Source organism: Tenrec ecaudatus, chromosome 16 (assembly GCF_050624435.1).
Source record: "Tenrec ecaudatus isolate mTenEca1 chromosome 16, mTenEca1.hap1, whole genome shotgun sequence".
Lineage (NCBI taxonomy): Eukaryota > Metazoa > Chordata > Mammalia > Afrosoricida > Tenrecidae > Tenrec > Tenrec ecaudatus.
This window is the reverse complement of record NC_134545.1, coordinates 46,100,558-46,114,304: the sequence shown is the minus strand read 5'-3', so window position 1 is coordinate 46,114,304 and position 13,747 is coordinate 46,100,558. Positions and strand designations below refer to the sequence as shown.

Below are 13,747 nucleotides of genomic sequence, written 5' to 3'. Positions count from 1 at the left end.
TTCAGCTCTAGAGGTCATCTGTGCACCCGGGACACATGTTTTTGTATGGCCTTGTGCCCCTCCCTCACCCCCCAGTATGCTTTTGCTGACAGATGTTTGGACCCTCTCTCAAGGACTTGTAGTTGTACCTTTGGGTATCTCACTTTCCCTTTACTGATAATGAATCCTTCTTTCCTTCAGTATTTATGATCCTTCAGTAATTGGATAAAGGGAGACGTTTCCAACTTGGACCTCAAAGGAACGAATCTGGATGGGTTTAATCCAGTGCATACAACAGCCTTGGCTTGAATGTAACAGAAATTATATTTTATGGCCTAAATTAGCAGTTACCTTTGATCCCATCACAAACTTCACTTATTGGCCAATGCCACTAGAAATGCAAGCAGGCCCCAACAAATGTCCTTACTGTTGCGGCCAGGGCAGGTCCTGGCTCACAGACTTGCTCGAGGCTATCCTGAATAGAGCAGGTGGTGTACGTGCCATCACCAACACCTCCTGTTGTTCTGGGTGAACACTTTTCCCGAGTACAGATGAGTCTAAAAACAATAGCTAAACTGGTCGACTAGATCCATCCAAAGTCCTATGTAAGAAATTAAGGAGAATCCTGGTGGGAGTAGCTGAAGTCTTGGTTCCCATGGATCAAACCTTCACTAGGACCTCTGGTAACTATATTGGCTGTTTGCCTATTAGTGCCATGTCTTTTAAATTTGTTAATGAAGTTTGCATCTTCTAGACTCCACCAGATTCAGACATGAATTTTGGTGACCTAGAGATTTGAAAGAATTCCAACAAATTTGGAGACCCTATCCTTTTTGTCAAAGACTGGCACACTGAGATGGCTGCATGAGCAAATGCACTGTCATGGTGGCAAAACCAGTCTCCATCTGCCACAAATCAGGCCTTTTTTGTCACACACTTACACTATCTTTTCAGAACCTCTAAATAGAAAGTTTTATTAACAGTCTTGTTAGGTAGCTTAACTTAGGGATTGGGATGTCCATTGACGCATGCCAGGAGAGCCAGCATAGGACAAAGCTGGATTTTCCCACCGGTGAGCACGGATGGGCATTGAACCTGGATCAGCCCACCTGGGCCAGGTGATTGCAATTCAGCCAATGGGATCAACCACGCCTCCCCCTAGAATCCTTGAAAAGGCAGGAACCGAGAGGGAAAGGGGCTTGTCTGGTCTTTTTATGGGGAACTCTTGGGAGAGAGATCTTTTTGTGACCCTGAGCAGTCTCTGCCAGGCCGCAGGGTCAAAGGAATCCTATGGGTGCCGTGTAAAACCTGAAGCTTCTTTTAACTCTCATTAAATTCACTTGGATCATGAGCCCAGCTTCGGCGTGAATTCTTTCTCGTGCGGAGCCAAGGACCGAGGCTGAAATCTAGCCAGGAGAGAGAGACCTTGCAGTCTGACCTTGTGGAACAAACTCCAAATGCATTATGAGTCCACATTTTCATCTGTTGGGGAAGTTGACAGACATCCAGAATGAGGTTTGTTATCAATTCATATTTCACCTTTTTTTGAAATGAGAAGACCACTCATACACTTGAGTTTTTCCCATAGCGCTGTCCTTGTAAGCTGTGTTCAATATCACAACAGTTTCTGCAGCACTTTTCCCAAGCAGGAAACAAAATTTCAAAGCCATACACTTTTCTCTTAAATTCGCCATTACAAAAAACAAGGTTCGAGAGAAACTGCTTTCATGAAGAAATTCACTGACCAGAGAGAACTTTCCCAGGGAACACTACTGGGTGCACTAACTCAGAGTGAGTTGCTCGATTCTCGCCTAGTGGGGGTAAAAACTGTACTACAACAGGGGTAACAACTGTACTACAAAAGCTCCGCCTAGCAGAGCTTTTCTGATTTTTTTGGGTACCTCCTCATATTTTACTAAAATGAAATTGTTTTTAAATGGCTATGAAATATTTCTGGAGACAACTACAGCATATTAAAAATCATAAGAGTATATGAAGTACTTGACTTTCCCAACACTTTAACATCAACCGAGGTCCAATGCAAAGGCAATTTATTACAATTGAGAGATGTGCAAAACAGAATTGATATAAGAAAGTTTTTAGTAAAATCCAAAGACAGTAAGAAAACTAAAACCAGGCTCTTCCGCCACTGAGTCAGTGCCAACTTAAAGCGACCCTAGGGCAGGACAGAACTAACCCTGTGGGTTTCCAAGACTGCGCATCTTTGTAGGAGCAGAAAGTCTGTCTTTCTCCCACACAGCAGCTGGTGGTTGGACTGCTGACCTTCCAGCCCAATGTGTGACTGCGACCCTACCAGGGCTCCTTCCATAAACAACAGGGAGAAGGGGGGGGGGGGGCCAAGAAAGACACTAAAGCCTCTGACAACTATAGCTACAAAAATACTAAACTAGCTTCTACCAAGATTAACTGAAAATTTCACACTAAAACTCTCATGACCCCAATTCCTATAACCCAATCCATAATGTCCAGCTTTCAATAAAATAGTGCAAACACAAGAATACTATGCGTCAGAATCAACTTGATAGCAGTGAGCTTGGTTTATAGTCTTTGCTGAGAACTCCTGGCAGCATCGCCAGTTAAGAACTTGGTTGCTAACCAAAGGATGGCCAGCTTTTGTTTTTAACATTTTATTGTACACAGTGATGGTTTACAGGGCTGATTAGTTTTCCATTCAAAATACATATATTTCTATTCAACAATACATTTCCACTCAACAATACATCTTTGTTCCACCTTATGGATTGCAATCTTTACAATGTAACATCACTTAGCCCACTTCCTCCCTGTTTCCACACCCCTCCTTTCCTAAGTCTTCTGAGCTTTGTCCCTAGGTAAGTGCTGCCCTTTTGAACTAGAATGGCTGACTATTCTAAAGTAAGCATACCTCTACTGTTATTGTTCCCTTTATAGAAGCAGCTATTGTTTAGCTGATGATTGAGCCTTGGGAGTGAGTTCACTTCCAGACCTGAAAGGTGGGTAAAGGCCTTACTCTCAAGAGTTCCACAGGTTTCTGTCTGACTAGTAATCCTGGTCTTTTTAATGAGTTTGACTTTTGTTCCGCATTTTTCTCCCACTCTATCCTGGCTGGGCCTCTAGTGAGCTCCTTTCAGAGCAGCTGTTGGTGGTAGCTGGCCACCATCAGTTCTTTGTCATGGACACTGACGTTCATGTGGCCCACTGGACCACTTGTTTCCATGCACCTTTCATTTCTTTACCCTTATTTCCTCGGATAGGGTAACATTTGAACCTCCTCAAACCCAACACAAGAAATGCCTGGTGATCTGCTTCCATGAAGATTACAGCCAAGAAAACCCATGTGGATGAGACTCTTTCACATGGGGTCACTATGAGTGAAAATAGATCCGCAGTCACCCAACAACAGTGTCAATGTGGTCTCTGTTGGTTAGACATAATCTCTTCCTCTTCCTACCTGGCCACTGCAGTAGGATCAAGGTAACAGCGACTTTCCAGGTCCCAAACAATCCTTTTCTTTATGCACTCTGCTTGGTTCCTAAATTCCTTGTCCTGTAAAATAAGGTAGACACTGTTCTCTCTGTGTGATAGTGTATCATCCGCTCTATATAGGGGGTATTCTTTGAATGGATTTAATCAGGATACTTTTCTAGTAGTACTTCCAAACATTCACTCACATAACCTTAATCAGTGATTCTCAACTCTAAATGTTTATTCAAATCATCTGGGAGTTTCTAAAACCTTTATCAGTGACTGGGATCTGATATAGTATTAAACATAATTTCTTAACGCATGGGCTGGGGCTTAGAAATTATCATTCTTGTAAAGCTTTCCAGGTGATTCTAATGTGTAGTCAAGATTGCGAACTATTTATTCAAAATGTTCAGGCTAAATAACATAATAAAATTAAGGATGCTTTGAGTTTTCATTAACCACAATGATGAGAAAGAAAATATTGCATGGTACTTCTTAATTATTGCTAGCTCTTTCTCTTTCACTTTGTAAAGGCGAAACTGAGGAACAGGGAGGAAGACAGATATGACAGGACAAGGGAGAGCAGAAACAGAAAAAGTTTTATTTGGTGGGGGGAGCTCCCCGACGAGGTTCCATGACCTAGGCCAACAGGTCACGGAAGTCGTGCTCAGCAGCTGGGGTGAGGGCTATAAAGGGGTGGTGAGGAATGTAGGGTAATTAGCATATAGGGCGTGGAAACCAGGAGAATTGCTGGTGGACTCCTTGCTGCTTTCTTTGAGCCAGTAACATCTGGTTTCACTGGTTATCTTATCTGGCACCTGCTACTGCTGGCCTTGGGGATGTGCAGGGAAGCTCCTGCAGGGCTTGGACCTGCTTCAGCTTAGTTCAAACGGGGGCTGCCTAGTTCAGACCCGACCCAAACACACTTGAACTATTAAGAGTCAGATATGTAAAAGTAATTCAGCCACAAACATAATCTTTAAACCTTGAACCCCCCCCAAAAAATTCCCTTTAGTCTTCTTAAAACCGAACAATAGTTTAACTACTCAAGTATTCCCTCAACACAAGAACACTTTGTTCTAATATTCCAGCACTCTGAGATGCTTACCTTCCCGACAAAATCACCGAAGACAAAGTGGGTACATAAACAAATGTGGTGAAGAAAGCTGATGGTACCACACCAGCCTATGTGATCACGAGGTGTTGATGGGGTCAGGTATCAGGCATCAAAGACCCAGAGCAAAAAAAACCATAATGTGAATGCGGGGGTTGTACAGAGTGGAGGCCCAAAGTCAATCTGTAAGCAATTGGACATCCCCTTACAGAAGGGTTGTGGGTAGAAGATGAGCCAGTCAGGGTGCAGTATAGCACTGATGAAACATACAGGTTTCCACTGGTTCTTTAATGCTTCCTCCCCACTATCATGACCCTAATTCTACCTTACAAATCTGACTAGACCAGAACATGTACATGGGTACAGATAAGAGCTGGAAACAGGGAATACAGGACAGATAAACTCCTCGGGACCAATACTGACAGTAGCCATACCAGGAAGGTAAGAGGAAAGTGGGGGAAGAAATGGGGAACCCATCACAATGTCCTATCTATAACCCCCTTCCCAGGGGGATGGACAACAGACAAGGGGTAAAGGGAGATATTGGACAGTGCAAGACATGAAAAAAATTTTATAAATCATCAAGGGTTAATGAGGGAGGGAGAGAGGGAGGGAGGGAGGGAGGGAGGGAAGGAGGGAGGAGAAAAAATGAGGAGCTAATACCAAGGGCTCAAATAGAAAAAAATGCTTTGAAAACAATGATGGCAATATATGTACAAATGTGCTTGACACAATGGATGGATGTACAGATTGTGGTAAGAGTTGCACCAGCCCCTAATAAAATGATTTTAAAAAATAAGAGTGTCTACCTTGAGCATTACGCTCTTTTAGCTCTATATACATGAGATCAAGTTGACCGTAGCCACTTGAAAGTTCAGACAGGAAACTTGGGGGCACAGTGGAGGGAAGTCTTAGAGAGGACAGGCAGGATGGTTGCACAGCTCACAAGGTGCAGTCAATGCCCCTAAACTGCACAGGGAGAGGTCACTGAACTGCTTTATGTTTTCCTAGCCACTCTGTGCAGTGAAAAATTACAAAGTGAATAAAATTCAACCATCCTTATTTTACAATCTGTTTTAATGTTTCCACTAATGATTTTTAGTCCACACACATTTACAAACGATTCTCACTATGATTTGTGCCCTCGGCCCTGGGAGAGTAGTAGATTACATTTGGACTCACAAGGCCAGCAGTTTGACTCTACCAGGCTCTCCACAGGCAAACATACAGCTGTCTGCTAAATGATTGACAGACTCAGAAACCCTAAAGGGCAGCTTGACTTTATCCTAGGATCACTATGAGTCAGAATCAATGAGTTTTTGTTTTCAATGCTTTTGGATAAACATGGTACCAAAAATATGTGGAAAAACATGGGAGAAGCACACCAGCCTGTGTTATCATGAGGTGTTAATGGGATCAGGTATCAGGAATCAAGGACCCTGAACAAAACATCTTATCAATGTGAATATGTGAATGAGGGGGAGTGCAGAGTGGAGACCAAAGCCCATCTGTAGACAATTGGACATCCCCTTACAGAAGGGTCACAAGGAAGAGACGAGCCAGTCAGGGTGCAGTATAGCAGCGATGGAACACACAACTTTCCTCTAGTTCTTTTTTTTTTTTTAACAGGGGAGAGCACAAACGCAGTCCCCAACTACCACAAGTTAGGCAGTCGACGAGTTTCCCACATTTGGGGAAATCGCAGGGGTCAGCACATCTGAAGTGCAATGGATGAGCCTAGCCCTGGGAAAACTACCTTCGTGATCATGGTACCTCCCCTGCCAGGTGAGTATGTCCTCTAATTTTTTAATACTTCCTCCCCCCCACTATCATGACCCCAATTCTACCTTACAAATCTGGCTAGACCAGAGCATGTACACTGGTACAGATAAGAGCTGGAAACACAGGAAATCAGGACAGATAAATCCCTCAGGACCAATAATGAGAGTAGTGATATCAGGAGGGGGACTGACAACAAAAAAGTGGGTGAAGGGAGACATTGGTCAGTGTAAGACATGGAAAAATAATAATTTATAAGTTATCAAGGGCCCATGAGGGAGAGTTGGGGGAGAGGGAGTGAAAAAAATGAGGAGCTGATACCAAGTGCTCAAGTAGAAAGCAAATATTTTGAGAATGATGATGGCAACAAATGTACAAATGTGCTTGACACAATGGATGGATGTATGGATTATGATAAGAGCTGTTTTACCCCCAATAGTGATTTTTAAAAAAAGATATGTGGGGAAAAATATTTCATTTTGACCTAAATATCCACCAATATGAGACTTATTAAATAAAATGACATAATGTATAGCAAATGGAAATAAGGAAAATACTTATAAAAAATAATATAAATGTGCTTGAAACAATGGATGGATGTATAGATTGTGATAAGAGTTGTATGAGCCCACAATAAAATGATTTTTAATGTAAATTTTAAAAAATATAAGAAGGAGAATACTTTTTATATTAGGATATGAGAAATTTTCCAGAATGGAAAAAAGCAAGTTGCAAAAAAGTGTGCCTACAGGGCTACCAGCTGTGTGAAAATGATGGGAAAAGAATGTGTGTGTGTGTGTGTGTGTGTGTGTGTGTGTGTGTAGCAAAAACTGACACTGTCCCCTCCCTTTCTCTGAGATTAAGTACTTTGCATGCCATTGTTTTAAAAATTAATACCTGAAACAAAGCAACAAAACAGGGTCTTCCCTGCACATTTCCTATAAATCAGAATTCTCTACAGAAAGATAATCTTATCCCTGACTTTTACTCTGCTGACACCTGAAGATACCTATGACCTTTGGAAATCTGATGTTTAAAAGAAAAAGTTATGTTTCCACCCTGAATGGACTGACGTAAACTTGATGGCCTTGGTAATCCCGTGTCGTCCCTTTCAAATGCGTATGGTTTTCATGTGGTGAAGAGCCCGCTCCTTGCATGCGTTAGAAGGACGCTTATTCAAACACATTAACATTTATGTTTAAATATTTTACTTCATATGGTATTTTGCTATACAGGACTAATTTATCTTCTTTAATATTTTATCAATTATTATATAAATGATTAAGATGGATCTAAAGATTGCAATTTATTGCTCTCCATGGATCCTCTTAGGCTATTTTTAAAATCATTTTATTGGGGGCTCATACAACTCTTATCACAATCCATACACACATCAATTGTGTCAAGCACATTTGTATATCTGTTGCCATCATCACTCTCAAAATATTTGCTCTCCACTTAAGCCCCTGGCATCAGCTCATTTTTCCCCTCCCTCCCCGCTCCCCCCTCCCTCATGAACCCTAGATAATTTATAAATTGTTTTGTCATATCTTGCACTGTCTGACGTCTCCCTTCATCCACTTTTCTGTTGTACGTCCCCCAGGGAGGAGGTTATATGTAGATCCTTGTAATCGGTTCCCCTTTCTACTCCACCTTCCTTCCACCCTCTGGTCCTGAAGAGATCATCAGCCCTAGATTCCGTGTATTTCCAGTTCTTACCTGTACTAGTGTACATCCTCTGGTCTAGCCGGATTTGTAAGTGGGGGGGAAGCATTTAAGAATTAGAGGAAAGTTATGTTTCTTTTTTTTTTTTTTTAAGCAAAAGGAAAGAAATTTATTGGAGCCCATACGGGAAACCCTGGGGGCGGGGGGCCAGCATACCCTACTGTGTAGGCATGCCCAGCAAAGAGTCATACCATTCACTGTACCCCTATGTCCCAGAGGGACTCCCCTTGAGCCAAGCCCCAAAGCCCCAGGACTGGCTGGGGGTGGGGAGAAAGTTATGTTTCATCGTTGCTACAACACATGCTGACTGGCTCGTGTCCTCCCGGCGACCTGTTACCTAGGATGGGCTTTGCATCTCTACTCTGCACTCTCCCTCATTTACATTAATATGATTTTTAGCTCTTGTTGATGCCTGATACCTGATCCCTTCAACACCTTGTGGTCACACAGGCTGGTGTGCTTCTTCCATGTGGGCTTTGTTGCTTCTGAGCCAGATGGCCGCTTGTTTACCTTCAAGCCTTTAAGACCTCAGACACTATATATTTTGATAGCTGGGCACCATCAGCTTTCTTCACACATTTGCTTATACACACATTTGTCTTCAGCAATCAGGAAGATGGGCACATAATGATATGATTTTTTTGTTCTTTGATGCCTGATACCTGGCCCCTTTGACACTTCGTGGTCACACAGGCTGGTGTGCTTTTTCCGTGTGGGCTTTGTTGCTTTTGAGCTAGATGGCTGCTTGTTTACCTGTAAGCCTTTAAGACCCCAGATGCTATATTTTTATATAGGATGATGAGGAAATAGATCTACATGCATATATTTATAAGTTTAGTATTAAGGCAGCAGATGTACATTGGACCTCCACTCAAGGACTTACTCAATGCAAGAACATTTTGGCCTGTTAAATTGGCATTCCATGATGAACACCTTCCTGACATGATCACTGAAGACAAAATGGGTGCATAAGCAAATGTGGTAAAGAAAGCCGATGGTGCCCGGCTATTATAAGGAAGCTTTTAAATGCTTTTGTCCCTGAGGCTTCCTCTGACTGTGTGTATTTGCTTTTATAAGCACAGAAAGTCTCCGGAAGAACTAACAATGCCAGTGACTACCAGGGTAAATAGCTGAGAAGGAATTAGGCAACCCACGATGGAATAGTGCTTGTCTGTCATTCTATGAGTACATCTTGAACTGTGATTATATTATCACCTATTTTAAATAAATAAATAAATTTAAAACAAAATAAAGTGGAAGTCTGATTTACATGAAAGTGTTCTGTTTGCTAGACTTAAGCTGTTGGTAGGCACTGTCATCAGGCTTACAGATGGGAACATAAATCACAGTGATTCACAAACTGTGACCATCGGCAGTGTCCCGAGTTTGTCAGCAGAGGGTGGTTTGTTACCTCTGGGTGGTTGAGTTCTCCTTCTTCTTCCTCGTAGGGACCACCCACAATGAAAGCGTCAGGAATGTTATTGGCACCTGGCGCCAGAATATTGGCAATCGGCCATTTTTTGGGCCGAGGGACAGGTTCCCGTTCCCCTCCAAGCTTCAGGATCCCATTCTTGAACAGCATTGGGTAATCTTTCTACGGAAATAAACCCCAGACCCCAAGAAGAACATGTCAGATGTTTTGAAATGGACACGAGATGACTGAACTATGTCCTCCAGCATCTAACACATCTTTCCACGGTCATCTATTTCTACAAAGTGGCCTGTGTCTTCCACTGCCTCTGAGCTAACACTCTAATTTTAGAACTATGCTAATACAAATCATTCTTGTCTGTAAATATGCAAATATACTTGTCCGTCAAATGTAACTGATCATTTCTCTGAGGCTACCGAACAGTTTTAAAATATTAGCAATTCCTAATATTGCCTCAGCTTCTCTGTTGAGCTAGTTTTTACATTTTACTGAATTTTTCATTAAATACTTAAATAAAATATTAAATACTTTGTCATTTTGTTTATATGATATTCATGACTTACCTTTTAAAAATTATCTTTCAGAGCAAATTTAAATCTGACAAAAGGCTAATAGGTACCTTTATATCTTATAGTTTTTCAAACATATTTGTAATGGAAATGGTTAAAAATACATAGTCAATTTAAAGAAAAAGAAAAAAGTTTAAATCTAACATTTAAAAGAGCCTATATACATATGCAGATCACTAATAATCTATAAAGTGAACATTACAACAGTAAAATACCATGTTAAACCATTAGATGGGAAAATTCAAGGCTAATGTCAAGTACTGGTACGAATGTGAAAGGAAATGGCATGTCTTCTTAACTTTGTGACTTGGGTGAAGGTTTACAGAACCTATCAGCTCCATTTAATAATTCATATTCATTTGTTTCACTCCATTGATTACAATCCCCACAAAGTAGCATCACTTGTCCCTCTTTCTCCATGAGTTTCCAGTTTCCACTCCCCCTTCTTTCCTAGCCTCCCTGAATTTGTTCTTGGGGAAATGCAACCCTTTTGGTCTAGAATGGTTGCTTATTCTAAGATGGGCATACCTCACTAGAGTTATTGTTCTGTCATCTCAGAGACATTATGGTGATGTTGTATTTACACTTAATTGATGATTATGTACATAGGCACCCACCCTGAGTCCTGGTGGGTGTGCTAAAGACTGTGAGTGTGTGTACAGTTTCTGGTTCATTGCTTGTGTGGCAGAGTTGTGGATGGATTTGTCTGATGATGACTGCTATCATTGATCAGGTGACACAGCAACAGGTACAGCACTCACCTAGTGGGTGGGGTTGCAGGAAGTACAGGTGTGGCTAGGCTGTATAAGCAGTGTTGATGTCTTGCGTCCAGCTACCAGAGGGGGTGCCTGTGCTGTCCGGCCACTGTCTTTATAGAATTCTGCTTGTAGAAGTTCAGAACAGCTGTGCTGGCAGTCACCCATTCTGTGTGTCTCCTCTCCTAGTCAGGATTCACTTCAATTCTCTGCCCTCTCCTCTGAAGCCTACAGTTTAGCACCATCATCCATACCTGTTTCATTTGGTCTCATGTCTTCGTTAGAGAGGGTCGGGGTAACATGCCTGCTGGTTCACTATCTTCCCTACCAACAATATTCTTAAATGCTGCTTGGAAGTATAAATTGGTATATGACTATGGAAAATGATTTTGTAGTTTTTAATAAAATTAAAATCCGCATAGCCTAAAACTTAATAACTCTAGTTCTTGGGGTTAACTTTCAAAGATTTTGTGAAGGAGAGGTACTTCTGGATTGCCAGAGTAAAGATCTCTGAAAACCTACCCCCTCATAAAATCAATGAGAATGTAGTCAAGATCTACTTTTCCAGATCTCTAGAAATTAACTGAAAGGTTGCAAAAATAGGAAGAGTATTTATTCAATAAAAGCAGCGTAAAGGCACTAAGAACAGTGATTTGGGGTGTACATCACCCGAGATCCCAAAAGGAGGACTCTAATTGAGCGCGCCCTAAAGGCTAGTGAGATTTCATCTGAGCTCAGCCTGCAGGTCATGATGCTGAGTGACACTAGTCAAGGACAAATATTGTGTGAGAAAACTGTTATTAAAAGCCTAGAAAGGCCAATGGATGATCCTTGAACTAACTACAAGTTTTTTCTTTCGTGATGTGTTTTGTTTTGTTGTCAGTGGTTTGTTTTTGTTGTTTTTTTGTCTGGTTGTAAACTGTTGCTTTTTTTTCCTCTGTCTTGTTTTCGTGCATGTTAGTGACTCCACAGGTCTGTCTGAATAGGACAGGCTAGATGAACTATCTGGAGGAAAAACAACGGGACCGACAGTTCCGGGGGGACTTGGGGAAGGGGAAAGTGGGGGGGGGGGTAAGGAAGTGGTGTTAACAAACACAGGGACAAGGGAACAACATGGGACCCAAAATGGTAGTGAGGGGGAAGTGGCAGGCCTGGTGGGGAATGATCAAGGGTAAGGTTGCGTAGAGAAGAGGTATAGCTGTAGCCCAGATGGGGACGGAGCATGGTAGTGGGGCAGGAGGAAAGTCAAGGGAGATGGAGGAAAGAGCTAGGAGTCAAGGGGCATTTATGGAGGTCTAGACAAAGACATGTTCATGCAAATATATATATGAGGATGGGGAAATAGATCTATGTGTCTATATTTATAGGTTTAGTATTAAGGTGGCGGAAAGACCTTGGGCCTCTACTCAAGCACTCCCTCAATGCATGAATGCTTTCTTGTATTAAATTGGCACTCTACGATGCTCACCCTCCCGACACAACTGCTGAAGCCAAAGCGGTGAACAAGTAAAGGTGGTGAAGAAAGCTGATGATGCCTGGCTATCAAAAGAGATAGTGTCTGGGAACTTAAAGGCTTGAAGATAAACAAGCGGCCATCTAGCTCAGAAGCAATAAAGCCCACATGGAAAAAGCACAACAACCTGTGTGACCACGAGGTGCCAAAAGGACCAGGTATAAGGCATCATGCAAAAAGAAAAATATATATATATATATATACCATAGTGAATGAAGGGGGAAGTGCAGAGTGGAGACCCAAGGCCCATTTGTCGGCCACTGGAGATCCCCTCATAGAGGGGTTTAGGAGAGGAGATGGCTCAGTCAGGGTGCGATGTAGTACCGATGAAGAACACAGCTTTCCCCCAGATCCTGGATGCTTCCTCCCCCCAACTACCATGATCCGAATTCTACCTTGCAGGACTGGATAGGGTAGAGGTTGTACACTGGTGCATATGGGAGCTGGAGGCACAGGGCATCCAGGGTGGACGATACCTTCAGGCCCAGGGGTGTGAGGGGCGATGCTGGGAGAGAGGAAGGTGAGTGGGTTGGAAAGGGGGAACTGATTACAAGGATCCACATGTGACCTCCTCCCTGGGAGATGGACGGCAGAGAAGGGGGGAAGAGAGACTCCGGATAGGGCAAGATATGATAAAATAACAATCTGTGGATTATCAAGGGCTCATGAGGGAGTGGGGAACAGGGAGGGAGGGGGAAAAAAGGACTTGATACAAAGGGCTTAAGTGGAGAGCAAATGCTTTGAGAGTGATTAGGGCAAAGAATGTACGGATGTGCTTTATACAATTGATGTATGTAGATGTATGGATTGTGATAAGAGTTGTATGAGCCCCTAATAAAATGTTTTTTAAAACGCCTAGAAAGAGTTTTCATACTTCACACTAGAAAAGATAGTCTTTAATAATTTCCCTCCAAGTGGTGGCAGGGAAAATGAAAGAGAGAAGGTCATAGGCAACAGGGTAGCTAACTGGTGAAGAGGAAGGAAGTTAGGGAAAATGATGGAGGCTGGGGAAGACACTGGGAAGTTTTCAAGAGAGAGTTAGAGGCAAATAATGTTTTATATACAAGCCTGTAATAGGCTGACCAATAAGTTGATGCTCAGATCGACTGGAGAGACACCCAATTTGAACAAGTGTGGAAAGGAGAGTGGGAGAATGCCCATGAATATACATACCCTTGACAGAGGTAACTTCTATATAGGTATTTAACTCTGCTACAAACATATCCATGACTGATGTGGCCCACACAGAGGCAAAGTTATGAAAACATCTTTTTATATAACCAAATACTTTGAGGGAATGAATTGCTCAGTCTAGGGCAGCAGTTCTCAACCTGTGAGTCGTGACCCCTTTGGAGGGGTCAAATGACCTTTCAAAGGCGTCACCTGATTCATAACAATAGCAAAATTACAGTG

The 13,747-nt window shown here is 42.3% G+C and overlaps 1 protein-coding gene and 1 non-coding gene across 2 annotated transcripts in view; both read right to left on the bottom strand.

Annotated features, from left to right (window-relative positions):
• CFAP70 (cilia and flagella associated protein 70) overlaps positions 1-13,747 on the bottom strand; it is a 111,897-nt gene that overhangs the window by 71,602 nt on the left and 26,548 nt on the right. Inside the window, exons 7-8 of the mRNA XM_075534333.1 lie at positions 9,477-9,659; positions 3,431-3,525 (exon numbers count right to left, since the gene is read on the bottom strand). Coding sequence (XP_075390448.1) covers positions 3,431-3,525; positions 9,477-9,659 — 278 coding nt within the window. The remainder of the gene's footprint in view (positions 1-3,430; positions 3,526-9,476; positions 9,660-13,747) is intronic.
• On the bottom strand, positions 6,188-6,354 carry LOC142430146 (U1 spliceosomal RNA). The gene has a single exon (XR_012780611.1). It is a non-coding gene; the product is annotated as a U1 spliceosomal RNA (small nuclear RNA).